The sequence below is a fragment of the Lissotriton vulgaris genome, chromosome 10 (genome assembly GCF_964263255.1).
Source record: "Lissotriton vulgaris chromosome 10, aLisVul1.2, whole genome shotgun sequence".
Lineage (NCBI taxonomy): Eukaryota > Metazoa > Chordata > Amphibia > Caudata > Salamandridae > Lissotriton > Lissotriton vulgaris.
In genome coordinates this window covers 66,788,127-66,815,842 of record NC_141698.1, presented here as the reverse complement: position 1 = coordinate 66,815,842, position 27,716 = coordinate 66,788,127, and the positions used below count along the sequence as shown (strand labels likewise).

Here is a 27,716-nt window from a genome sequence, read left to right as displayed (position 1 = left end):
AGAAGCTGGCGGAGCATGGAGTGGAAGGACACAGAGGGAGAGGGCACGACAGAATCCGAGCCAAAAAAGGCAAGCGTATGCAACCCTGAAAATCTCCTTGAAACAAACCACTTCTAAAAGAATAGCATCATTGGATCTCAGATAGCAGCATTGAATGAAGTACATACATCCATACCAAATAATGGTTCAATATAAAATGCAATGTGCAAAGCAAATACTTATAATTCAATGTAGGTTCTGATAGGGAACTATATAACAAAAACAAGGAGTACCACCAAAGACAAGGCTAGACAACCAATATTGGTGGAATGAGACACTAGTGTAAAAAAAGAAGAAGTCCTTCTTTGTTTTTAAGGAACCCCTCACTCACCGACCTGGTCGGTGACATGCTTCATCATCGGGGCCACCTTGACAGCCGAGTGCCGTCAAGGTGTGCTGCGACACCTGAGATACAGTGGAGCGGGTATGTGAGTGATGAATGTGAAAAAGAAAAAGAGTCAGTGAGTTAAAAATTGTCCTGGTATGACTTATCCAAAGATTATTTATTCTAAGACTACTGGACAATATTAAAAACAGTGTATGTTGATACAATAAAGGCTTTAATAGGACCTAGTGTATCTTAGTCTAATTAACTGGAAAACAATCGGGGTGGATTTCCAAAGTTAAGATCCTTCTAGAAGCCAGATTGTATAAGATGGGAAGACGGAAAGTTTATATTGTGGGCAAACTGACCATCATAAAATAAATAACACACAAAACAGAGAAGAGATCTAACATTAACTGCTGGGGATTAGTTTAAAAACTATAGCAATAAGAGAATTTCAAGAGGTTTTCCGAAGTTTCTATGGTCGGATCTTACATGATGCCACTGAGTAAGGTCTTTCCATGCTGTTGGAGTAGCAAGTTTCAAAGATTGCTTCTGGACCGACATTGTTCTGACTTGGGTGACAACCAGTTGTAGAGAATTTCTGCTTCTCTGTTGCCTCTACTTTTAGATGTTGTTACACTGGATGGATTTAGCCTAGAACAAGAACACCCTCAAGACTCTCTTTTTCCAAGGGTGCAGGCTGCAGAGTGAGTGTGAAACTGTAAAAGGTCCAGGCAGAAACTGCAGGAATCTACCCAGCTGCAGAGGTCGCTGTAGCATACATTCTGCTATAGGAGGATGGGCTGGCATTTCCACGAGGTGTGGCAGCAGCCTTGGGCTACCTAGTGGTGGAGATTGGGCATGACAGAATCTTTTTATCAATGTATAGGGAATTCACAAGAAGACAGTAGTCTGTTTCTCCTTGAGCTTAGAAAAGCCTTACACTGTTCCTTGTTAAAGGAAAACACACATATCAGCGATCCATATGTCACTGAGTGTGGCGCAGGGTGCAGTTTGCCTTCAGCCACACTGTCATTGAATGATCAGTATCTGTGGTGAAGGAGTTTGGGCTGGAAATGAGAAAAACAAAGACAGACCTACCAATAAAGAGACAGAACATGCAGCAGGGGTAGACATCACATCATGCATGTGCAATACATAAATGTTTCCACACCTAGTCACATGCTTACCTCATTGAGTACAGTGATGAGGGCCAGAGAGTACTCGGTGACATGTAAGGGGTCTCCCTGTTTCACCAGCCCTGATAGGGTTGTCTCGGTCAGGTTGTACAGCCAGTGGGCCAGGCTTGGGAATCCATCGGGTGGGCTTGGCAGAGAAATAACTAGAGAGCTGGTGGGAGATGAGAAAAATGTAGTTCACACACATGAAACAAATATAAATCAAGGCTTTCTTGAGATATGTCAGATGCAGTCCTTTCCTACGACACATACTTAGTGGTATTTCAGTTGCCTCATTGCACTGTTTATATTTTTTACCTGACTTCAGACAAAAATTACTACTCCATTCCAATGTATGCACTTAATGGCTGCTAACTGTTAATCCTTGTTTTACTTGCCACTTTCCAGAGACAATGTTTTGTTTCCAAATCCCATTTTAGATCAAATCATGGATCTTGTGCCAAAGCTCATCCAGAATCCTATTCTGTATCCCATTTTACTGCCCATCATGAATCCTATTCCTTCAAAATGTGATCCAATCAAATCTCATAACCCTTCTGAGACTCCATCCCACACTGTGACCAAATCAAAACACCACCCCCCAACATCCCACCCAAACTACCACTCTCCCATTGCATTGTATCTTATTTAATTGTATCCGGTCCCATTGTTTCCCATCCCATCTTACCCCACTTGTTTGTTTCCAATCTTATTATATCTCATCCTGTCACATCGTATATAATCCCCTTCTGTACCTTCCCATCTTATCTCAACCCTTCTCTTCCAGTTCTATCCCATATTATCCAATTCCATCCTATCCCATCAATCACAGTCCACCCCACCAATTAATTTCCCACCTTATCCCATTCCATCCAATCTTGTCCCAATAACTGCATCTCATATCATCCTATCATTTCTCTAGTCATATTATCTCATTCCATCCCCTTTATTGTGCCTATAATAAAGAATTATGCTACACAGGTTGAGATAGCACTGACACCTGGAATGCGACACTGAACAAATAAAGATTGCCATTCATTGTCCATTAAAGAGCCAAAAGTGTTCACAACCTACCGGTTCAGGGCTACAATAGCAGCTCCCTTCTGGTCTTGCACAACTACAGAGAGATCCACAAGGAACTGGTTTTGGTGGAACCCAGGGGGCAGGAAGGCACTGTGCTCCGAGCGGCTGCCTTTATACACACAGAACTCGTCACAGTGGCCCGACTTGCAACGAGTCACAATGAGGCTGAAGACCAGGGACGCCCCTTCATCCTCCGAATCTTTCCATCCTGCAATTACAAAAGCCAAAGGAAACCTCTTACCAAAATCTTTGAACAAACCCACAGGCTGGAGACCACAGAGCTCAAGCAAAGTATCGCCTTGGACAGGAAGAACACAGCAAAGTGGATGAACAATTCTCAAGATAAAGGTAAACACCAGAGACCTGGGAGACAATGCACCAGTGATGATGACAGCAAAGGGGAAGGTCACCAATATCTCCTCAGCCTGTGCTTAATCTGTAGCACTGTAGGCAAAGAGTCAACTGAGTGTGGGTCTAATATTACTACTGGGGGAAAAACATCACTGATCCTGCATTCAAGGGCACCCCTACATGTAGGACAGACTACTAAATTCATGATTTGGCATGCCAGCTCTTGTTCGAGGGGCACCCAGGCATACCTGATTCTTGATTTGCTATTTTGCTACCCCTGCACTGCCATCGCTTCGCCTGCCCTTATGGGCTGAGAAAGCAGCAGCAAGAACAAAATGCAAACAATTCCTTGAACATGAGTTTACTTTCTGTAATTTTTCCAGGACATTATGCAACAAATTGGAAGTTGTTGCGGTGTAATGGTGGGGGGCAGGGCTAAACATATGATGTTTTCGAGGTCAAATGTGTCCAATCTGACTTCAGCTACACACTCTATTTGGTGAATTAACATCCATGCACAGAGCCCAAGGTGAGAATACTTGCGAGCACAGACCTCAGAATGAATCATTCAGCCAGTGACAAAGGAAAGAAATTTGCAATATTTATCACCCAACGGTGGGAAAATACCATGCTCAGGACAGATATGCCTTCTGAGGCAGCAATGAGAGCTTGCATTGTGTGAGTCAAAAGTCAAAACTCCTCCTAAAGTAAAATAATGGTAATAAATAGAATATTATATTTTATTCAACTGTGTGTGTGTGTGTATATATATATATATTAAAAAATAATTTCACAGTCCCCCCGAATGACAGCCCCCAAACCCCTCTGCAGAGCTTTACCATTGTCAGGGCTACTAGGATTATGCAGCAAGGTGTCATTTATGTGGCAAAAAGTATTCATAAGTGGTAAACAAAACCTAAACATTCCAATTCCAATCAATGCTGATTGTCAGCTTCAATATGAAGAAATACATCTTTTCAAGCTAAATCCCCCAATATAATGCAATATAAAGAGTCTAGTTACAATCTCAAGCCACTCGGACTTGTGAGTTATGTATACGGACAGGGAGGGAGGGAGAGTGAGAGAGGCATTTCAGAGAAAGGAAAGAGAATGAGAAAGATTGAGGAAAATATAGATGGCTAATTTTGTAATATCTGACTTTTTGTTCTAAGGGATAACAACGCTTTTATGGTTCTTAAAATAATCCCAATTCTTAGACTATAGTTGAATTACTTTATATAAATAGATTACAGAAATCTCTAGCCATACCCATCCAACCAACAAATCAATTCACTCAAAATTTACTGACAGTGAAAAGTAAAAATAAAAGTGAACAAACATAAATCAAGAAAGACATTTACTCAAACAAACATCTGAAAACCTATGAATATGTGCTGCTACCAGCCACAGTCATACCAGGTCCTTTCTCATGATCCTCTCCATGAAAGTGGTACTATAATTGTAATCATGGATGTAAATCACAGGCTAGAGAAGAATGCACTGGTTCCAAGCCTGATGTCTTTTACGGTACACATTTTGTACTCAAATTCAACAAGTTTGTAGTTTTCTGACTGGGGTGGACATTCACTTAGGCTAACTTCTTCTGGAAATTAGGCATCCTTAGTTATTCAGGGCAATCGCTTAAGGCTTAACGCAACCCTTACAAGAGTTCCAACCTCATTGTGCCATGAGAGGTAGTTAGGGGTTGGTGGTACTCCAATTCATAGTTGTCGCCCTAACTAATGTGGCCACATAGTCACATCTTAGCAATTAACGTCTATTCATTTTCTGTATGACCTGCTGAGGTGCCCATCATAGGAGCTCTTAGTGCACTAGGTCTTGAGACAAAGATGCCACTGAGTTGTCTTTCCACCATTTGTGACTCAAATTATTGATTATAACACACCAGAGGTCACAAAGTGTTCTTCCTGGATTTCTACTCCGTACCACTTGGATGCTGCCATGCAGTGTCTACAAAGTGACTCTTTGCTTTCCTCCCTATTGTCTTTCTGAGCAACATGACTAGCGGCCTCTACTAGATGGCATGCTTTGTCAGTGTGTTGGAGAATAACATCATGGAATAAGCTACAGGTGGAAGCCAGACAGGAAAAAATGAGAAAAAAGTGATTTTTGTGAATGGGTTCTATCAAGTGCAGGTGATCGGGACAGAAAAGGGGAGATATAAAGTGACAATATCTTTCCACTCCAATGGAAACTAGGCAGACCCAGCCATGGTTGTAGATTCAGTGTAAATGCCCTCCAACACCATCTCTTACCTGTGCATTCAAAGTGCACCTTTGCAGTCAGTGCATGCACTGTGTCATTGGGGAAGATGATGCACTGACCACCTGCTGGTGGGCTGTTGGGGAGCAAATCTATGGAGGCATACCCCTCTTCATCCATGGAAGGGTCATTGACGTGTAGGGTGAACGTATAACCCTCTCCATCCTTCAGAAAGCCTTGACGAAGGACCAAGTTCATCCCAGTGTTGCCAGTGGTGGTAGTGGAATTGTCCAGGGGGAACGACTTGTTGTTGAAACTCTGTGCCGTCCATCGCTGCAAAGATGATGAAGAAAAACTTGTAAGAGAAAATATAAAAGACGATGGATCTGACTCTGCCCTTAAAAAGAGATTTCAGTTACACTTTCAATGTATGACACTGTAAGAATACCTTAGGTGAAAGGCAATTTTCATTGATGTGCATGTAAAACATTGGGCCCGATTCACAGAACTAATCTGAGACAAAATCCTAAACTTACTTTTTTTGATATTCACAGAAGGCACTTACTACTTTTGGTATTCACTGAATGCACTTACTTCTTTTGGTTAAACTTACCACTTTTGGGATTCACAGAAGGCATTTAGTAGTAGTAAGGTTAAGACTCCTAACTTTACTACTACAAAATGCCTTCAGTGAATACCAAAAGTAGAAAGTTTAACCAAAAGTAGTAAGTTTAACCAAAAGTAGTAAGTGCATTCTGTGATTACCAAAAGTGGTAAGTGCCTTCTGTGAATACCAAAAGTAGTAAGTTTAGGATTTTGTCTCAGATTAGTTCTGTGAATCGGCCCATTATCATCATCAAAGGTGTATTCTTAGCCTAGCCATAAAATAACAAGCATTTACAATGCAACGGTTTCGCCTTTGGAAAAGTTAGAGCTATTGGCATTGTAAATGATAACATTTTTATTTATGTGTTGGCTTTGAAAACATAAATAAATGGCAGTCATTTACAAAGCCAATAGCCTAATCTCTCGCAAATGCGACACCTATTGCATTTGCACCCACACACACACACAAAACCAGGTCACAAGCAGGCAACAGAGACACACACAAAAACGGGTCGCAAGCAGGTAACAGAGGCACACACAAAACTGGTGTATTTATTTTTTAAACACCTTTTTGGTATTTACCCATATTTATTTTGTATTTTGAGAATAAATTGAGCCGTAAAATTGTATATTTTTACATTAAGTTTACTAATAAATATGCATTCATACTTTTCTGCCTGGCACGTTTTACAGCCCAGCCAAGTTTCCCCAGGACAATGCGCATTCCAGTTTTTTCTTTGAATCTGGGACTTCTTGTCTTGTTCATACCATTACAAAACCAGGAGTACACGTCCCAGAATTCAAGGGAAAAAACACGTAGACTGGAGAGTGCAATACTCTTGACGTGAGGGTTTACTTTACACCCCAGGTACACTCAGTAAGTTTAGTAGACAAACGGTACATCACTATTTCAAAAATATGTTTCCAGATGAAAAATACCCTTCTTCATGCATCTCATTTATGAGATAACTGCACCCAAGCCGAACACGAAGAGATGTTCCATACGCTGGCTTTTTCATTCCTGGCACAAGTTACTATGATGAACAGGTGGGTGTTGTATATATTCCCATCAGATAAATATTTTGTCTACATATGTATCTCAGGAGGCCAAATGGTTGATGTACCGCACCGTTTTATCTACTCTAAATTCGTATATATATGCAGATCAAAACAAGTGCATATTTTTAATCGTATGCTACTGTATTTATCCAATTCTACTTTTTTTATTAGACTATTTTGGCAGGGTTTGATCACAGCAGGATTTTGTATTTGAGTGGGTGAAAGACTTCTTGCAGAATGTTAAACAAATGAAAGCAAGTCAAATGAGGAAATCCAAAGTGTAACACGAATCGTCAGGTTTTCCAAAATCAGCCATTTTCCAAAAATCAGCACAGTAATAAATTGCTCCTATCTAATTTATAAGACCTAAAACATTCAAGGATAGCAAATACCTACAATAGGTACAATTAAATAACACAGGGTGAGAGCAACAGAAGGCACACACTCAGGGTGAGAGGAACAGAAGGCGCACACACGCAGGGTGAGAACAGCAGAAGGCACACACGCAGGGTGAGAGCAGCAGAAGACACACACATACAGGGTGAGAGCAGCAGAAGACACACACATACAGGGTGAGAGCAGCAGAAGACACACACATACAGGGTGAGAGCAGCAGAAGACACACACACACACACAGGGTGAGAGCAGCAGAAGACACACACACACACACACAGGGTGAGAGCAGCAGAAGACACGGGGTGAGAGCAGCAGGTGACACCCACAGATAGTGAGAGCAGCAGAAGACACAGGTGAGAGCAGCAGAAGACACAGGGTGAGAGCAGCAGAAGACACACACAGAGGGTGAGAGCAGCAGAAGACACGGGGTGAGAGCAGCAGAAGGCACATAGGGCAAGGACAGCAGAAGACACATAGGGCAAGGGAAGCAGAAGACACACACGGTAAGGGCAGCAGAAGACACACACGGTAAGGGCAGCAGAAGACACACACGGTAAGGGCAGCAGAAGACACACACGGTAAGGGCAGCAGAAGACACACACGGTAAGGGCAGCAGAAGACACACACAGTAAGGGCAGCAGAAGACACACACGGTAAGGGCAGCAGAAGACACACACGGTAAGGACAGCAAAGACACACACGGTAAGGACAGCAAAGACAAACAGGTTAAGGGCATCAAAGACAAACAGGGTATGGGCAGCAGAAGGCACAAAGGGCGAAGGCAGCAGAAGACACAGGGTAAGTGCAGTAGAATACACAAAGGTTAACGTCAGCAAAGTAGCCTCACTGAGGCATTTGGTACCAGGTCCCACGCATGGCAGAGTCTCTAGGAAATGAGGAAGTTGCTCGGTTACAAACCAGGCCTGTGTAAGCCTCGTGCTACCCAGACTTCCCCCTACCAGCTGCAGCAACCAAGCATCTTTGCACACACTTAATCATCACTAGTATCACTGACTGCAAGGTGTGGGGGGGGGGGAATGTACAATACTGCCAAGCAGAGACTTGGGGAAGGTGAAGTCCTTAAATAAGGCTATGTCGACCTTGGTGATACAGGTGACCCTAACACAGCTAGGCATATTTTGGGGAAAGTGAAGGGAACAACTGCCTACATCAACATGACTACAAACGAAATCACAACAGATAAAACTATTTGTCTGCGCACAACAGTTCACATAATCCAGATTGAAGGTAAAACACATTCTAGCCACACAACAAACACTTAAGCCTAACTTAATTAACACAACCTTGTTAGAGACCCGGGGAACACAAATTTACTTTAGAAAAAAAAATCCTTAAGACTGGTTTGCAACACAGCTCTATACACATAGGTACCAACCCCAATTTTTGGACTTTATTATTATACAATAAATAGCAAATGATTCCTTCAAAAAACAGACCCGGTTAATTACACTGCTTCCAACAACCGGCGGAACTCTTACTCATGCATTCTGCCTCCCCCCCATTTATAACATGTTTTTGCTTTGAGTACGGTGCAATGAGGTGCATACAAAACTCATAAATAAATAATACATTTGCCCCAACCATGTATGTTTTTTTTCGTATATTTGCGCACACTGTCAGCTTCATTGTGACTTAAGATGACAATTTATTGCCAAACACAAGTTAACAACCACACACATATGAAACAACTGTACAGTGTTGGACCACATGAGGATACACACAAGTCTGTATTGTTCTAACTCCATCCTGTGCAATGCTTGAGGCCTACTTTGGCCTGCCCTCTGTGCCTATAAGTAGATGATGGTTATGAGCGGTGTTTGCAGTGCTGTGTTTTGCTGGTGTTGGCCTTCAGAGGCCGTGTATGGTTTCGCAGTGGAATGTGAACTGCTCATCCGGATCTGTGCTCGCCTATCTCTATCGTCCACAGTGAGGAAGGAGCCGCCAGGAGGAGGAGGGAGGCCTGGTCTGCTGAGCAAGGAGGAAAAAAACTTCTCTCCTCCTCTTTTGCAGCCAATCAAGGATGATGAGATACGGGGAGGTAAAAGATGGCAATTGTATGTTATGAAAGAGTATAAAGCCTTGTCTGGGGCAATCGCCACCTGCATCCTTCCTGCCCACCGCGAGTGGTGAGAAAACGGGTCTGGGAAATTAAAAAGTTTCCTGGAGGCTGATGCACAATGGTATTACAATTAATCTATGTTTTTAAAGTCAAAATGTGAAGGCTTGAGGATAGGAAGAAAAAAAAAAGTTGATAGGGCAGCAGACTCGCATCCCCACCTTTTCAGGAAACAACCTTCACCTCGGCAGGTCCCTACACCCCCCAAACCGCTCCCCAAAGCGCCTCTTCCCCTCGAAACTTCATCCATTACAGGGAAGTACGCAGAGGCCCGGCGGCTCCCCATCACACTGCCCGCGCCCCCTCCCCCCGCACTTGGCTGCCCGCGGCCGCCTCCTCCTCCCCCTCCTCACCTGTTGCTTCTCGTTATCCACTGGATGCCACCGGAAGCGCCGCAAAACCGGGCCCTCGGCGGCAGCGACACCACCGCTGAGAGCAAACTCCAAGAGCGAGAAAAGTTGCAGCAGCAGCCGAGCCCTCCCCTCCCCGGAGCACCTCGCAGAGGAAAGAGAAAACTGTAAACCACCAGCTCGCCGCCCGGGTGCAGGCCCTGCTTAAGCCACGGTCACCGGGGAACAAAAGTCAAGTACCCTCCCCCCTCTATCGTGCATTTGCCAGGCCCCCGCTCATTAGTTCGGGGGTGGACGGAGGACCACTGGTTGTCGAGGCCTGGGGGCGGGAACCAGACCTAACACTTGCGTGTTTTTCGCAGTGAGAAGGTCGTCCCCCACCCTTGTCCCCCCTTTATTGTCGCCATAAAACTTTGCCCGACCAGGTCTTAACCACTGAAAACCGATGTGTGTGACCCCAGAAGGTGACGCCCTGACTAGCGCCCCAAAAGGCGGACGAGCACCGAAAGCCGAAACCCAAGAAGGGCTCCAGCAAAGGCAGGCATCAGCGGCACGCAGCTCGCTCAAGACGGCACAAAATCCAACACGTGAAAATAGCGAAACGGAGCAGCCCCTCCCCTCTCACGGAAAACCGAGAACACAATGGCACCCCCGTTCACAACCCCCAAACAATGTGTGCACGAATCCGGCCATGTTCCATCGCCCATTCGCAGTTGCAATTCGGATTTCACTAGCCACTTTGCCACCTGGGTAATAATCGATGACCACGTGTCCATTGTGAGAGTGCCAATCGGAGCCCCGGCGCGCTCTCCGGACCCACAGAAAGGCACCCGAATGCTGCCCACACCCCTCCGGGGCCAATAGTGACCCTCACCTATCAGTCCAACAATGGTTCAAACATCTATTACACACACCACTTCAGCATGAGTGTCACCCCAGATATAGAGCTCCAAATGAATGCCGAAAACACACACAGATTGTACGAACCCTCTCCGAGCAACAAACAAGGAAAAGCCCCATATACATTGCATTCCCTCCTCTCCCAGTATACGCTCAGTTCACTGAAATGACCGCAAGTGGAAATGGATGCTCAGCAATCTCTCTACTGCTGTTCCGATCACTCACCACAGCGCATCTCGAGCACCTTCAAGATGCACAACAGTGTCCACCACCACCAAATGCGGCTTGCCGTTGGATCAGCCTCTACACCCAAAGGGCACCGGAGATGACTCTACAAAACCCGGACAGGCCGCTGCGGAATACCCACGCCGCGGCTGCACCGGAATTCCAATGAGGAGACCAATCCACATCCCCTCATCACGGACCACATTTAGACTAGTCCCTATTGAGGTACGTGAGCGCCCCCAACTAGCGCAGGAGACCCTGCGTGCCGCTCCAAACACCCACTCCGTACCGGGACCAAAGGACAGACCACCCCGACAACAAACTGCATGTGCTACAGAGCCGATTCAGACACGGGACAGACGCCCAATCCACCCTGCCATGAACACAACTGCGGCGACAGGAGGCCCACGCCCAAAAGAAGGACAAGGACCATCCCCAAAACTTGCTGCTGGGCTGAGGGAGCAGCAAACTCTTCCCGGGCCGCCTCTTAGCAACCATGAAGGTCGCAGTCTCCTAAGAGACGAGTCCGGGCTGGCCCTGCCGCATCCACACCACCAAGGTGCACAGGAGGGGCGGGGGCCAGAGACTTCGGCACAGCCCCCAACCCCAAAAGCAACCACACCCCGTGCGAAGCGGTGCCGCCCGCTGCTTAATTAAAGGAGGGGGGGGGGGGGGCGGAAGTTAATGAGACAGCCCCCTCCCGGGCACCACAACGCACAATGCAGAAACTGATGAGGGTGGCTCCTGCTCCGTGGTCCAGCTCAGCCCCCCTCCCCCCTCCCCCTCCCCCTGCCCAGGGCTCGGATGCTGCTGGCAGCAGCCTCTCTCCTCCTTCCTGGACTCGTGACGGTACCTTCAGCCCTTGTGCTCCTTTCTACGCTCCAACATTAGCGACGCACGAGGGAGGGCAGAAAACTACCACGGCTTCCGAAACAAGTCAGGTCCCGGGCCGTGCTGTGATTGGCTGACGTCACGGGGGTGTCCCGGGCCGGCAGCCAATCACAGCGCGGCCCGGGAATGACGTCACGGGGGTGTCCCGGGCCGGCAGCCAATCGCAGCGCGGCCCGGGACAAAGGGGCGGGGCTTAAAAAAAGCACCAGAAACGCCCCCGAATCGCGTTTTCTGGAGAAAGCGCGATTGACAGCCTCTGTCTCCCAATGGCTAGCCTCCATTTATGGAGCTAGCCAATGAGAGACAGAGGCGGGTCATCAAGCCGATATTGAACTCAAGAGGTTTTTTAGCGCTTGCGCACTACGTGCGCAAACCGCAGGCAAAACCTAAAAATGTCACAGTACATGAACGTCACATTATTAATTCATCGTGAATAAGAGATACGAATGGTTAAAAACCTCTGGTTAAAAATATTAAAAACTTCCCATTCATATACAACTCCGAAAGGTAAGCCTAAACACAGTATTATTCAAAGCTCACACAATTCATACATTTACAATGGAAACATGTTTAATTAAGGGCCAATGTGCTGTGCAGAGCTCACGCAGTACTTCCTTTAAGGAATTAAAGAGGTTATTTTACTGACACACTGCACAAGTGGTCGCGTAGTGCAAAGCTGCGCAAAGCAACGCAAAACACAGCACTGAACTATTTACCGCTGAAATAAACCTGAGCATTCTGCAACTTTGCAGCCAGTCCCTTCTGCGCTTGGTTGTATGCCAGAATGTCGAGTACAATGGTATTGAAAGTATCAACAACCAGAAAATCACAAAGATAAGTATATAATTGCAATTGTTGCGTGCTTGAGCATCATTGTTCACAGCGTTAAACATTGTTTGGCTCTGCCCAGTCCAGTTGAATCATCGGCTGCAATTCTTCAATTTTGCGAGTGATTCCATGTTTATTACCAAATTAGTTAACAAAGTTTATGTTTTTCCCAGAGATTTGCAAATTGCTTTTAATCTGAAGTCCACCCTATATCCTCATTGTGGTGTGTGCTAAATAAGGCACCAAGAATGTATCATTTCCAGTAAGCCGGCTATGCTGTAGCTTTGTTGGTACTCCGCTGGCTTTGTATCTTCCAGGAATCATTATTTCTTCCAGGAAGGAGGTTTTGGTGAGAACGTACCTGAGGAACCTTTGGCAACCATGCTGAGAGGGGTTCATAAAATTGAATAAGTCACCAGGCAACAAAACGTCTTGAGTGGTTTTACTATGAATTCAGGCGAAAGAAACAATTGCTAAAAGGCAACTGAGACTGGCGTTAGTTAGAACAGAGCCAGGAGATTCAGGACATCATTGAAGAGATGGTCCGTGGTCCATGGTGCCTCAAGCTGCACTTGACGTGGGAAGAGAACAGAATAAACTCATCCTCCGAACATAAGAGACATCGAGAAGGCCTTTTAATTTTCTTTACCAAAAATGAGCCATCACCAGGGCTAGCCAGTGGTTTTCAAAGTGTAGTTTCCATTGATCCCAGTGAATAACTGTGTTTCCAGGAGATATAGCGAATAATGTCAACGGAAATGGGTTCCACATTTGACTTCAGTAAAATTCTATCGAGATGCAGTAGGGGGACATATATACGTGTAGCCTTAACTGTGATAAACGCAAATTTTGTAACATTTTAAGACAATAAAACCTTTGTTTCTTTCTGCCAATGTTAAACATTCTCAGGGAAAGAACATTGACATACATCTTGTGAGGTACCTTGCAAAGTGGGGAAGATGTACCAACTTGCCACTCCGCTGTTTCTGGCCTATCTTGTGCTTTTATGCCTCTTGACTCGACAATCAGAGAGTGCACCCGAGTCGCACCAGGACTTGGGCAGTGCTCACCAGCAGAGCATCAGACCCGGTGTTCTGGGGCAGTAACCAATGTGTACATAGGGTGTGCTCCATAGAGTGGGCTTGAGTAGGGGGCAGTGGTGGGAATGGTCTGATTTATATGTGTGGTGTTGCTGGATGACTATATGCATGAATGGTGTCCTGCTGAAGACACAGTGAATGCTACACAAAGTGATAGTTATTCCTGAGTTTATCTTTTACCTCCTTTGCGGGCAATCCTACATGCCTCATGTTGTCATAGGGATCAGGCCGGAGGACATAGATAAATCTGGCGGTTTGGGGAAACATACCTACATTTTCTGACAAGCCGACCAGGGCCCTGAAATAGCCACAGAGCTCCTGTCCCTCCTTGACAGGGCTAGCTGTTGCGTATCAACCAGAAGGCTTTTGCTACTTAAAGTTATGTGCAGTGCATTTGACACTGACCGCAGAATGCCAGGACCTTCCCCCTTCTTCACAGTAGCCAGGGAATACTGATGAGAACCCAGTAAGATGCACTGTGTCCTGACTGGAACAGAGTTCACATTTGTAAAAGGATGGAGTTTGATTGATCTTATTAAGGGTAGTAAACCTAGAATTGTGTCAAAATGATATGCCATCCCAGGTGAGGAGTAACAAGGATAAATGTTTTAATTTCTTTCATTATTTCCTCCTTCTACATGTGCTGCATTCTGTAATATGTCAGCATGAAATATGCTGTGTTTAGTTCTGTGTTCATGCTTTGAGCTACATGAAAGAGGGATGCATCCATTTCAGTACCTACAAACTGCTTTGGCACCGCAGGCATAGGAAGATGCCATAGGCCCCAGTGAAAAATGTAAATAGCCCCCATATCACAGTAGATCCAGAGATGGGATGCAGAGGGTGCATCACACCCATGGGTCCTGGTGCCACTGCACTCGCCGCACTACTGTTAGCTAAAGCACTGTCTGGCACAGAGAGCTGGAGGACAGAAGTAGTGTACAGCATGCTTCTCTGTAGATGCTCAGGAATGTAGTCTGAGCAATGAGCTGTAACTGCTTTGAGATCTCTGATTACATCACGAAGCCTGAAGCACAAATCCAAGTCACATTAACCGCTTTTGCTTTAGACAACAGGGAATAGTATATTTTTTAATGTCCATGAGTGGAGTAATCCAACAACAAGTGTTTCCTGGACACGTCTGTATCCGTTTCGGGAGACGCTGCCAGTTCTTACTCTTTACAATGTGCTGCTGACAAACTTTCAGACCTTGCCAGCAGTTCCTAATGTTGCTTCTTCACACCCCACCCAAACAAAATGGTTGCCAGGGATAGACATAAAAATGCCCCCATGGGAGGTTTTTAAACAGCTTACCCTTTCACTCCCCTCTTTTTGGCCGAAGAAGTTCACCCACCTGTTTCAGGGTAGAATAGCATCCTCCCAGAGGGGAAACTGAACAAAGACTGTTTTTTACAACACAGGTGAAGTTAGGAAATAAGAAAAGCCACCAAGCATATCAGATTTGTTTGCAGAGACCAGATCAACAACTTTAGAAGGGTCTCCTAAAGGACAATCTTCTATTTCTAAGTTCAAAACAAGATGTCTTGCAAAGAAAGAGAAGACATGTCAAGTACAGCATCTGTTATCATTTTTTGGTATTAACTGTGTTTGCTTTCTTGCCATTAATACACAGGACAGACACTCTATAAAATGTATAAATAATTGTTATAGAATGAACATGGGGCCCTGAGAAAGCAAAGGATCTTGGGAAAAAATGCCCCAACAGCACTTTCCTTCTGATGGCCCAGGGAAAAGCACCTGCACCTTCAAGTAGTTCAGGAGTGTCCACTGTCCATTCCAGAGGGCTAGAACATACCACATTTTCCAGACACTACATTTAACTGCGTTACATTTAGATATTTAGGGCTCGATTACGATGTCGGTCGGAAAGCATTCTGACCGAATCAGTCTGCGAATGGTTTCCGACCGAATTGTATTCAAGGAGTCCGTATCCGAACGATTACGATGCTTCTGAATACCATTCGGTCAGACTCCCATTGACTTCAATGGAAGCTTGTGTTCTGACTGAATACACAGGCTCTCATTGAAGAAAGGGGTGGTGGGGAAAATCGGGCACCCCTAGATACCTGCCACCCTGTGCATGGCCTGAAAGGGGGGTGACTTGGGTACCCCCATGGACCCCAATCAGAAAACTTCAGGGTAAAGGGGGCCTGCTACAGTCCCCCAAAGTCAGATTCCGACAGCCGATCCATGTGGGAACAACCGATTCGGAAAGGCTGTCCGAATCTGACTTTGTAATCGTTCAGTCGGAAATGCAGTCCGTAGACCTGTATGATTCAGCTCCGAACAACTCAGTTCCTCCGAATGCCATCAAGAACCGACTCAGAAAGTCTGAACGCTTTCTGAACATCATAATAGGTTGTTCAGAAAGCTTACCGAACCGGTCGGAAAGACGGGTACTGAATTGGATTCGGCAGACCCGAATCCAATTCGGAGCCTTTCTGAATGACATTGTAATTGACCCCTTCATATGCAAATGTGCCTTATGGAAAGTCATACCCTTTTCAGGGGGCCACGGAGCAGGCAGGGGATATTGGGCCACAATCAAGAGGGTTAAGTGCTTTACCACCTGTGTCCTGGGACGTGACCTACTATGGCTCTACAAAATAGGCCAGGTATAAATCTTTCTCCACTTAACTCTCAGTAGTAGCGAGGGTGAGAAGTCACACACTCCGAGAGGGTATTGTGGCGGTACTGACTCAGGATACAACACTTTTAAAAGACAAGTACTTTATTTTATGGAAAGCATAGAATTCAACGATACATACAGAATGCATTAATACCCTGATTTACGGATGCAAGTCTATGTTTCAAGGTCCTCTGATGATTAAACCAGTTACCCCTTTTGTATGTCCCTCATCCCTGGTGAGTCACCCCTTTCTAACGATACGACTCCAGTACAGAGTTTGAGGTTTTACCTATGGGAGCAGCTCGTGCTTCCACCGTTTGGTCTTCGCACTCAGTCTAACGGGCCTAAACCCGGTCAGTCACTCATCCAGTTTGTGGGAACCGCGCTGGGCCTGGTTGAAGGAAGCTTCCCGATTGTACATGGCAGTCCTCCCAGGAGCAGCATAGCAGCCGGCGGCGCAGGTTTGGATGCTTCAATTGCAGTTCCTCTTCCAGGTGGCTGACGGTAATTCCCAGTTCATGACGCAACTCATGCTGGCACTCCAAAGGGTGCTTAACTCACGGTGTGATTCACACCAGCATGCCAGTGAGTACATGGCATTTTTATTTAGGACAATGGCAATACGCGTGCAGATGGTGGTTCTTTGGTACGCATGTTGCCAGGTGGCACTTCAGCTTTCACTGCCTAGAGGCAACAACCTTGATTCTTTACTAGGCACCCCTCTAATCATTTGGTCTTCAGGACTGGTCCCAACCCAACAGCTCAACTTGGACACTGGTGCAGTCATGCAGCACACATGTGGGGCTCACAGGCACCAGCGGGTGCTTATCCCAGCTTCAGTCAAGCAAACATTCTGCCACACAGCTAGATCTGCCTTGGTAGCTACTATGAGGATGGATTGCATCGCCGGTTCAGCAGTACCACAGTTCCTTCAGCGCAGCTGCTAAGCAAGTCTCAGTCTTGCGAACACTACGCCTGAGTCTATTACGGCAGTCACTTCCATGATCAGCTCCTCCAGAAGGGTTGGCACATCCTTCCCTCACTCACAGGCAGGATATCCTGGCACCCAAGACAGTCCACCAAGTCCTCCTTCAGATCGGACTTTAGGGGTTGTTCTCGCGCCTCTGGGACATTTACTGTCAGTGTGACACAGACCCTTGGCTGTGTAGTAGTCTCTGAGTACTCTTCGGAGTGCTCCCTCCTCAGTAGACAAGACCATAAAAACGAACAACGATGGGCCTTGGGCGCCCATCATTATACCAATTTCACAGGCAGAGGATGTGTATTCCAAGTCTGTTTCCTTGGAACTGATTTGGGTCAGTTCCCTTTTCATGTGTCCCGGTCAGGCCACCTTACAGACCTGGCCTTTGTCTACAATGATTCTCTGCCAAGGAGGGTAGTCTCCAGGTGGAGCACACACCACAGAAGCACAAAGAGGTGTGAGCAGGCTTCACTCAGCTATTCACAACCCCTCCTCACCGAGATCAGGAAGAGAGAGAAGAGTCTGCGCCCCCTCAAAGGACTCCATTCCCTAACACCAGACACTGCAGGCTTAATCCTGCACCCCTGTGCCATACCTAGGGGCAGTCAGAGTCATTTACAGCCCCATGTACCGGGAAGGGTCCTGACAATTCTTCTGGCAGCTTTATTCTTTCATGTAATACATCTAGCATTCTGGGAATTGTAGTCTTTGTTTCATGAACTCACCTTTTAAAGGGATTTTTAAAAGAAAGCAGAACACTCGAAATAAGGTGTCTGGCTGACATGGAGTCATCATGTCAACCTAAACATCATGTATTCTAGGAATTGTAGTCTTTGCTGTCTTAACTTACCTGATATTAGTGATTTCTAAAAGTAATCATATTATTAGAAAAGTAGATGAAACAGCATAAAGAGAATTAATTTGTTTGCATGCCAGAATATTACATGCAGAAATATCTGAGGTAAACATAGCGCCCTGTTGTCTGATTAGGTTTTCATTTTCTATTTTTTGGACCAGTGGGGGGATATTTTAGCAGAGGTAGTTGGGACATGATCGCAATGTCAGCTGATATTCTGACAGGGATATTCTGATATCTCACACAATGCATTCTGGGAGTTGTGGCTGTTTACTTCAGTTGAACCAGCTGCATTAACACACTCTCTAACAAGAAAGAAAGCATTTGTTGACCCCCAAAAATATAACAACATATCTTAGGGAGGGGTGAATAATTCTTATTGTTCATAGTATGAGTAGTTCCTTCCAAATGATTAAATAACACAGTGATTATTATATCAGCATTGTTAAATTAGCAAAGAGTGATAAAACATAAATCAGCTTGTCAATACGCATTGGCAGAAATGATTTCTCCCAAGGATCACTGAACCTAGATTTACCCTCATTTCTTCACGAGTACAGGCTATTTAACTCCTGGATATAGGTTCACATGCTACTGATTTAATAAGTGGGAATTCAGCAGCGGTTAATTTGGAAGACGGTGAGTACAGGGGTACAAAGTTGTCCTCATGAGCTCGCGGTCAGCACTTCCGAAGGCCGAGGTTGCCAAACGCCAGGGCTGCCTAGACTTGATTCCCCTCATGCTCCCATGGCACTTTACATTTCATGTCTATTTATCTGCCTTTCTTTATCTCACTCTCTTTGTTTCTTTATCTCAAGCTTCCTGCTTCTTCTTTTTTGCCCCTGCTTTCGCTGCTTTTCCTATCTTTCATTTTTCTCCATTATCTGTCTTTCTCCTCGTGCTCAGGGTCAAAGCCTCATGTTGAAGATAAATCCTGATCTCCAAAAATGAGGGTCAATACCCATCAGCCGCCACCATCCACGGCACAAATTCAGCCGCTGGGATTTGGTGGAAGAAACAAGCTCTCATTTTAGGTGAAATCACATACATTTCCACCTGCACCTACCCCCTCGCAACAAGGTCAGTCCTTACCCCAGTACTGGCATCTCCCTGGCAGTTTCTGCAGCTGCCCTCCAGGTACAGGTAGGAACTCTTGCTGACTTCATAGACCGACTGCGCCTTGCAGGAGACACACTTCAATGACACGATCGGCATAGAACCCCTTTTGATGAGCACCTGTCAGGGGAGAAGGTCAGTAGACGGTATAAGTAAGTTAAAGGGACACGCTCACCTGGAATGAGGCACTATGCATTGCCTCAGAATAAGTGTTTCTTCCACAGAACCTGGATCTTAAAAAAATGCAGGAATAATCTGATATATGTAAGGGAACACAAACACCAATAATCACCTGCAAAACATGTGCAAAACCCACAGAGGAATTCAGTGGATATTAGGTTAAAACCGGAAAGCACTTAAAATGTTTTAACTGTGCATAAAAGTGGGTAATAAACAGGCAGAAACCTAAAAAACAATTGTCTAGCATTCCTGCAGAGTACAATAAGAAGCAAGAAGATAAAATGCTTTAACACAAATTCTGGAAAGGTCCTACTCCCACAGTGACCTTAAAAGCTGTGTACTGACTCTTTAAAATTGTTTTGAAAGATGGCCAGTCAATTTGGCAATGCTTGCTGGAAACCACATTGAAGTAAGTCTTGCCTCCCACCCAAAAGCCAACAAGAACCATTTGACGTCAAACAAATATATTTTAAAACTCAGGAAACGTAAAAGGAGAAAAAGGACAGAAAAACAAAAGCAGTTGAAACTATGTATTGTCGTCACAATAATTAATTTTGCATGAGTTGGGGTGGTGACAGCATGAAGTACCATTATGGACGTGTGAAAGATTATCATGTAAAGAAATATCATCTGGTATAAGTATTGTGCTAAAAATATAATTTGCAAGATTATAGTCGTCTAATGGGCCAATATTTTTGTAGACAATATTTAGGACACGATATTTATGTCAGACGATATTCTGACAACGATATGCGGCTATCACAACACAGTGCATGCGTTCAAATTCCTATGGCGTCTAAACCACGTGCATCAAAGTGCCCCAGTGAATCCTTAAATATTGTCTGGACTTGTAGATTTTTACTGTCTTCCATCCCAATGCATCAGGTCTCACACTACAGGAGGTAGTGTATGGGAGAGAGCCCCTACATGCGTGGAGCAGGAGAGATGTTACTCAATCCACAGGTTCAGAGGGATGGAGGTTCTGAGAGTACCCAGGAAGGTGCCACGTGTACTGACTGAAGACAACCAGAAACACTTCCGGTCTCCCTCCTGCTCCAGTGTCCCCTGCAGCAACAGAGTAAGGAGCCTTCATAGGTGAAGGAACATATTTAACTCATTTTAGTTTTTGGGTAAACGCACTGCTTAAGATACCTCTCTTTCACTCAGGTCAGCTGTCCCTTCAAGCCACTGTGCTGCTCGGCTACTTTATAAATATCTTTAGTGCTAAGATTATCACCATCGTCCTCATCAATAATAATCATTATTATAATAATAATAATCATGCTAAAAGTAATAATAATAACAACAACAATAATAATAATAAAAATAGTAATAATCTTAATTAGAATAAGAATAACAATAATATTAATCATGAGAATAACAATACAAATAATAATCATTATGATAATAATAACGATAATCATAATAAACATGTTAATACTAATAATAATAATAATAATAATGATAACCAAAGTAATAATCATGATCATATTAATCATGATAATCATAATAAGGATCATCATACTAATAAAAACGGTAATAATATTAGCAATACTAATAATGAGAATCATAATAATATTAATCATGAGAATCATAATAATAATAATCATTATCATTATTATAATAATATTCATGATAACAATAATATTCATAATAATAATCCTCATCATCGTGATAATAATGACAGTAATGATAATATTAATGATAAACTCAATAATAATAATAATGTTAATCATAATATTAATCATGATAATAATATTAATAATCATGATGATAATAATAACAATAATACATTTAGACCCAGGCCAATCCTCACCGAAAAAGATTCCATCTAGGGGCGAAATTTTGAGCATATGGGATTGCACACAAGTGTGCTGGTAATTGGTGCGTATTTGTCCCCCAGAAAGGCTGGTTGTGGGGCATAGAGATGAACCGAGAAAAGCTTTTGCTTTCCGAAACCCCCAAAAGGGGGTCTGGAATACTCCCTTTCAACACAAATACCCTCTTTAACTCCTCTCTCCCACCAACCAGACTGAGGAGAGTAAATGTACCCTAACTGACCCCAATGGCAGAAGGCTCTGCACTCACACACATCCTGACCTAATGAGCAAACTTTAGCTGACCCCACTGGCTCAGGAGCAGAAGAGAAACCTATTCCTACATCAATATTCTCAGACTACAAAAGCGCCTCAGCTGCGACTTAGGCCTCCACAACATTTAAGGATTCCTAACAACTACACTGCGTATATGTGGCCTCACCCAATATTGTCTGCAGGCACATGCATGTGGGCCAGGGCTAAACAGCTGACTTTGGTACTTGTGGACCAGGGTTCTAAACCTTCCTCTGGTAGTTGACTGAAGATAGGTTGAGTCTATGCAATTAATTTACTCCCCCATGCTTAGAATTGTCATTTACGAGTAAAATATAACACAATTGTAAATTTGTGAAATGTAATGTAACTGTACGATTCACATGTGTAAGCTCTCAATTGACATACATGATCTTGTATCTTCTTCCAGCACCTCCTAGTTAATAGCACTTTGTTGCTACCCAGCTAGGTCTGTGCTACACAACCCCAAATAAATACAATCTATAGGGGTGATTTTTGCTCAGCTTCCTCCTTCCAGAGCACACTTAACTTTTAGCTTCCACCCCTCCTTTTATAACATGAAGCGGTAAAGAGCATATTCACCCTCCGGGGGAATCTTGGCGCTGATCAAAAGATGATCATTGTTGTCCATCTCAATGGTCCTCATTTAATTGACCTCAGTGAGTTGAACCTGGTACTGTGAGGTCAGACACAGATCCCTGGAGTAGATGAACCAGTCCACTGAGACACCAGGCCTGGCTTCCATAGGATGTTGATGATTGCTTACACTTGGGGGAACTATGATGCACCATGTAGAGTTAAGAATATCTGCAACAAACATCCACTGTGACGTGCTCTATTTTGTTGCCACTAGCACTAGAAATGGAGCATTTTCCTGAACCTACTACAGATGAACGACAGTTATCACATCAAGGCGGACACATCAGGAAGTGTTTACTAAATACTATGCCTGGTTTTTACCGTCTGATTAGTAGATTCAGGGTGTCGGCCCGGCTTGCTGATGGTAAGGTCGAAAGTGTATTCAGCACCAGCCTCTAATTTATCTCTGGGAATAATGATTATGCCACTTCTATTCAGATCTGCATCACACCACGACGAAGAACCCTGTTAAGAGAGAAGACATAAGTCAAAAGGAAAGAAATGTCAAAGAAGAAAAGACTGGGGCAGCGGCTCATTGTGCCACACAGTTGCCAACAGTTTATGATCACACTAAGAACCCATCATTGTATCCCTCAAGATAACTTGTGTATTCTCAGTCACACAACTCTAATTTTGGAACCTCGCCTAGGACTTTTCTGGTAAACAATTGCCAATTTGAGAGGACTTTCTGTCCCAAGGCAATAAATCCCCTCTCTATAACTGAATTGTGTGTGTTCTTGATTTACACCTTCCATTTCAAGTTGCTCTTTGCTGTTTGACTCCCTTCAGAAAGTTAAGCCAATGTCGGGATGTAGGGCACACACAGCGCGTACACTTGATTGAGGACTAAACCCCAAAGCATTGTGCTAAAGCTCTATTTCTTAGATGGTAGATAGAGGGACTTTGAAGCTAAGGAGAAGAACCAAGGGGACCCCAAAGGAGCTTGGTAATTACACTAATCTGATTTCTTCATTTTGTCAGAACAGGTCTTCGAAATGTAGCAGTTTTCTCACCATCTTCTGTACCTCACAGATACTGATGCTGTACGACACCAGTAGGACTGCCACGCCTGGTCATTTTGGAATGGGCTGAGTATCTAACTTTCACTGCTTTATTAATAATTATCATTATAACTGTATCCTAAACCTCAACCAGCTCAGGGCTTGCACAATCATGTGTAGTATGGATGTATGACGGTACCACGCGTACTTTAACAACGCGTACCGTTACCACGCTACTTTTACCACGCAAGTCGTTACAACGACTTGCGTGGAGGGGCGCTGGATAGTAAATTATTTAATTTACTATTCCAACTCCAGTCCCCGTGGACTCTAGGGAAAGGAGTTGGATAGTAAATTAAAGTATTTACTATCCTGGAGCGCCCCCCAGCGCATTTCGTTGTAACGACCTGCGTGGTAAAAGTAGCGTGCTAACGGTACCGCGTTGTAAAAAATGCATGGTAACCGTTGCATACCGTGTAGTATTCAAGTACAAAATTGGTGCTTCACTTTAACAAGCTGATCTAGTTGTACCCTGTGGTATGGAGAGTAGACACCTCAGTCCTCATGGGTTCCCCACACATTTGAGTGTTGTGCATATGAAAAACATGTCGGAGTACTAATCAAAGATGTTGGCAAGAGATGTGCGATTACTGACCAAACTCAGCAGCTGTAGATGCATGATTATTGAGCAAACATAGCAGCAATTGGTCAAACAAGGAGGCAACAGATGTGTGATCCCAGCACAGACCATTTTTAGAATTTTTAATAACACTCTTTGCATGCCTTCAGTAGAAAATGTGTCTCTGAGAAATTCCAAAACACTCACAGTGGAGACAGAGCTCAGAAACCTGGTGGTAATCCTCTTGGTATCACAACCTACAAACAATAAATAGGCCATGTTACAACGCATGCGATACATCGCATTCCATTACAACCCAGTCGTTACAACGACAGCATTGTTACATTGCATACCATTACAACGCAAGTCGTTACAATAACTTTCTCTAGGGGGCACGCTGGATTTTGGAATAGTATTATTTATTATTCCAACTCCAGTCTGTGCAACAGTAGGGAAAGTGTTGGATTTTAAATCCAACACCTTCTGCCCCCTACAGCAAGTTGTTTTAACGACTTGCGTTGTAATGGTTTGCAATGTAACAACACAGTTGTTGTAATGACCGTGTTGCAATGGCATGCGATCTATCGCATGCGAGGTAAACGATGTTTCCACCAACAATACCAGAGAACTCCTTGAGGGTTCCCCACAATCAAATAAGCCAACAATGGTCCTTCCAAGTTTACTCCAGGGTTCATCTGGCACCTCAAATATCAGGAGAGAAGTAGTCAACCCAACTCTGCTCTGATGACTGCCCTTATCACAATTCGTTATCATTCTTTTGCCACGACCTCCACCATTTGGTCCATCCTTGGCTACCAGTACTGTTGTCTCACACAGGCATTAGTCTTGTTCCTACCTCAATGTCCCTCACCAGCTAAATTCACATTGTTTACCTGGACACTTATTGGAGGAACCCATTTACCCCCTATGGGTAACCTACCGTCACCATGCACAATTCATCTCTTACATATCAAAACTGTTTCATTGCTTCTGCCAAGACCCTATACAGTGGCCACCTCTGGACCACTTGCTCAGAGACCCTGATTAAAAGAGAATCACTTGTTTTAGCCTGTTCTCATTCTGTTTTGTCCTTCGGTCTATCAATTTATTTTATACTAACACACACTCTTTATCTTTTAGCACTGACAGGTAATCTTGACAGGCAATTAGCCACTTTCTTCCTCAATCCTTGGAAATATTCCACCACAAAGTTGAAATCCCTAACTCCTTCCATCCACCTACTTATTTGACACCTTGCTCTTTCACTTCCTTTGCACGGAAATAGGTTAACTAAAGATGTGTGATAACTTCTAACTACAAAAGATATGCTCCACAAGAAGAGCTTGATATATTGAATGGCCCGGAAACATGCAAGGGCCTCTTGTTCCATCATTGGGTAAGTTGCTTTCTATTCCTATAAGTGAGCAAGAAGTGACATTTCCACTCTCTTGTCTTCGTTCTTCACCTGGGTAGCAATGCACCAAATCTAAACAGATTAGCATCAGTTGTCAAAACTGTTCTTTTCCATAAAATCAAAATGGCCTAAAATGGACACATGCTCCACATTAAAAGCTAAATGGCGGAGGAGGAGCTACGACAGCAAGCAAGATGGCCGCATAGTCTCCCGGCTCCGCTGACCTCCGTCTTACGCTCCAAGATCCTGTCACTTATCCTGATTTCCTGCCCCGGATCCGTGTGTGTGAACACATCTGCACTCCAATGGTGTGATCCCGGGGTTTTTCTGACATTGTGGAGCTGAGTAACGTCGAAGACCGATTTGTGGCCTAACCCAGTCTGGAAGCCGGGGGCTCGAGTGCTGGCTTAGCCGGGTCTGAGTTGAACAACAGCGGACTGTTGAGGGCGGCAGGGTCCGGTCTCTGGAACTTTCGAAATTTTTTGGATTGCTTTGCTACCATCTGCAACCTGGTGTTGTGTTGGAGGTGAGGAGACGATTGACGCACGGTGCTGTGTTGCAGGGGTCCCTGACCCGGAGGCCCGGCACTTGTATCTCCGGAGTACCTTGGGCTGGAGTCTCGTTGCGCACTAATGCATGCTGACGGTTGGTCCCTCACGGCTCAGTCCTGCTCCGGCTGATCTTACCCTGGAGAAGGCGCCTCTCCATGGGGATCATTATGCCTGAAGAATTATGGAACCGGGCGGAGCAGGCCCAAAGTGGCCCGTCATTGCGGGAGGTGCTGGCGGCCTTAGAGGCACTTCAGGCGACTGTGGCAGCTCGGACCTGCGGCCTGTTGTCGGCGGCAGATGGACTTAAAGGACTGAGACCGGATCCTGACTCGATGCCCGAGACCCGGCAGCCAGCTTGCCTTTTGATCGACGCCCCAGTGGCGCAATTAGACCCGGTGCTGGAAGCTGTGCCTGCCCCTACAGAAGTGGATCTACTTGAATGGGCTGTGATCGGTGACTTAACTAATTTTTTGGAATCCCCGGTTTTGCAGCTGTCGGAACATTCAACTGCTGTCCCTATCCTGGAACCTTTTAATTGGTACTGTGAACTGTTTTGGATTGTGTCGAACCCCCTCCCCAGTCGGTATATCAAGATGGCGGATGTGATAATGCCTGGCTTCGGAGACGGGGAGGGACATCGTCGGTACCAGCTGCTTACTTTGGGATCTACTGTTCTTTTTTCATCTACTGAACTATGTTCCGACCACTTCTGTGTATCTTTTGACATTTTGATGATGGGGCTTTATTCGTCTGAGGGATTCGGCGAATTCGATCGACGGGGCCAAGGCTGAGACTGTTGTTTGGGTTGTTCATTGTGGTTTTATCGGTAACGGGACTGCTTCATTAGCTTAACGGAGTCCGGGCAGGGTTGGTGGTTCCCCCGGGATGTTTTTTCAGTTTGGACTATTCAGATGTGACAGTTTCGGGGGGACCCCTTTGTTAGGGCGGGGGGGATAGACCGGGAGCACGTAGAAGATAGCCCTCCTCCATTTCCCCTCTTTGGGTGGGGTTTAATTTCTTTCTGTCTTTCTCTGCGTCTTTCTATATTTCGGGTCTCAGTTCTTGGGTGACAGGCACGCTGCTAGGGGGGTAGGCTGTAGTCATCTGCAGGGGTGCAGGGTTGGGGGATGGGTGTTTTGTTTTTCGTTTATTTCTATGGCCTTTTTTCTTCTCATCTTTCTTTGTCCTTTTCTTTTCTTCCTTTCCGGGTCAGTGTAATGGGTTCATTTTAATGGCCATCTCTGCTGTTTCATATGTGCCTCAATTCTCGCAATGTTTCAGTGCTACTGGGCGGACATTCAGCTGGCGCGAACTGTATTTGTACGCTTGCTTAAATCCTGAATAGTATGCTTTAACGCTGCTGACTTACACGAAGATGATTTAACTGTGGACATAGTGCTATTTCGCCCCCCCCCTTTTTTCACAACTTGAGATATTGTATGGCACCTGATCCTTCTATCTTATATTATAAAATGGAACCTTTTTATCCTGTTACCAACTTGATATGTTTTACAACCAGTACGTATGGTGGACGTGGCGAATCCGCTCCCCGGGATGCTGAGTCTGGGTTTTGATTGTTTTATTGTGTTGCAACTGCTTAGCGGCCGGTACTTGGTTGAAATGTCAAATAAAGGTTTTCCAAAAAAAAAAAAAAGCAAAATGGCAATCAACAGCCTACTGGCATTTCTCCCCTTCTCGAACAACTATCCTATAGGTTGCACTAGGCTAGCAAATTAAGAACAAACTTTGAGCAGTACTCTTTTAACCTTAGGAAGGAAGATAACTGATATTTGTCCTTTAGTATTTGTGCCTTAAGCATAGACTGTGCCAAATCAGTATGTAGACTAATTCCATCTCTGGAATTGATATGGCCTCAGTAAGTCAATAATCCACCCGAAACTCA

General features: G+C 44.7%; 1 protein-coding gene across 1 annotated transcript in view; it reads right to left on the bottom strand.

Annotated features, from left to right (window-relative positions):
- Positions 1-27,716, bottom strand: part of PKD1 (polycystin 1, transient receptor potential channel interacting) — a 410,044-nt gene that overhangs the window by 133,976 nt on the left and 248,352 nt on the right. Inside the window, exons 16-20 of the mRNA XM_086940492.1 lie at positions 22,550-22,693; positions 19,275-19,418; positions 5,256-5,535; positions 2,620-2,836; positions 1,558-1,717 (exon numbers count right to left, since the gene is read on the bottom strand). Coding sequence (XP_086796618.1) covers positions 1,558-1,717; positions 2,620-2,836; positions 5,256-5,535; positions 19,275-19,418; positions 22,550-22,693 — 945 coding nt within the window. The remainder of the gene's footprint in view (positions 1-1,557; positions 1,718-2,619; positions 2,837-5,255; positions 5,536-19,274; positions 19,419-22,549; positions 22,694-27,716) is intronic.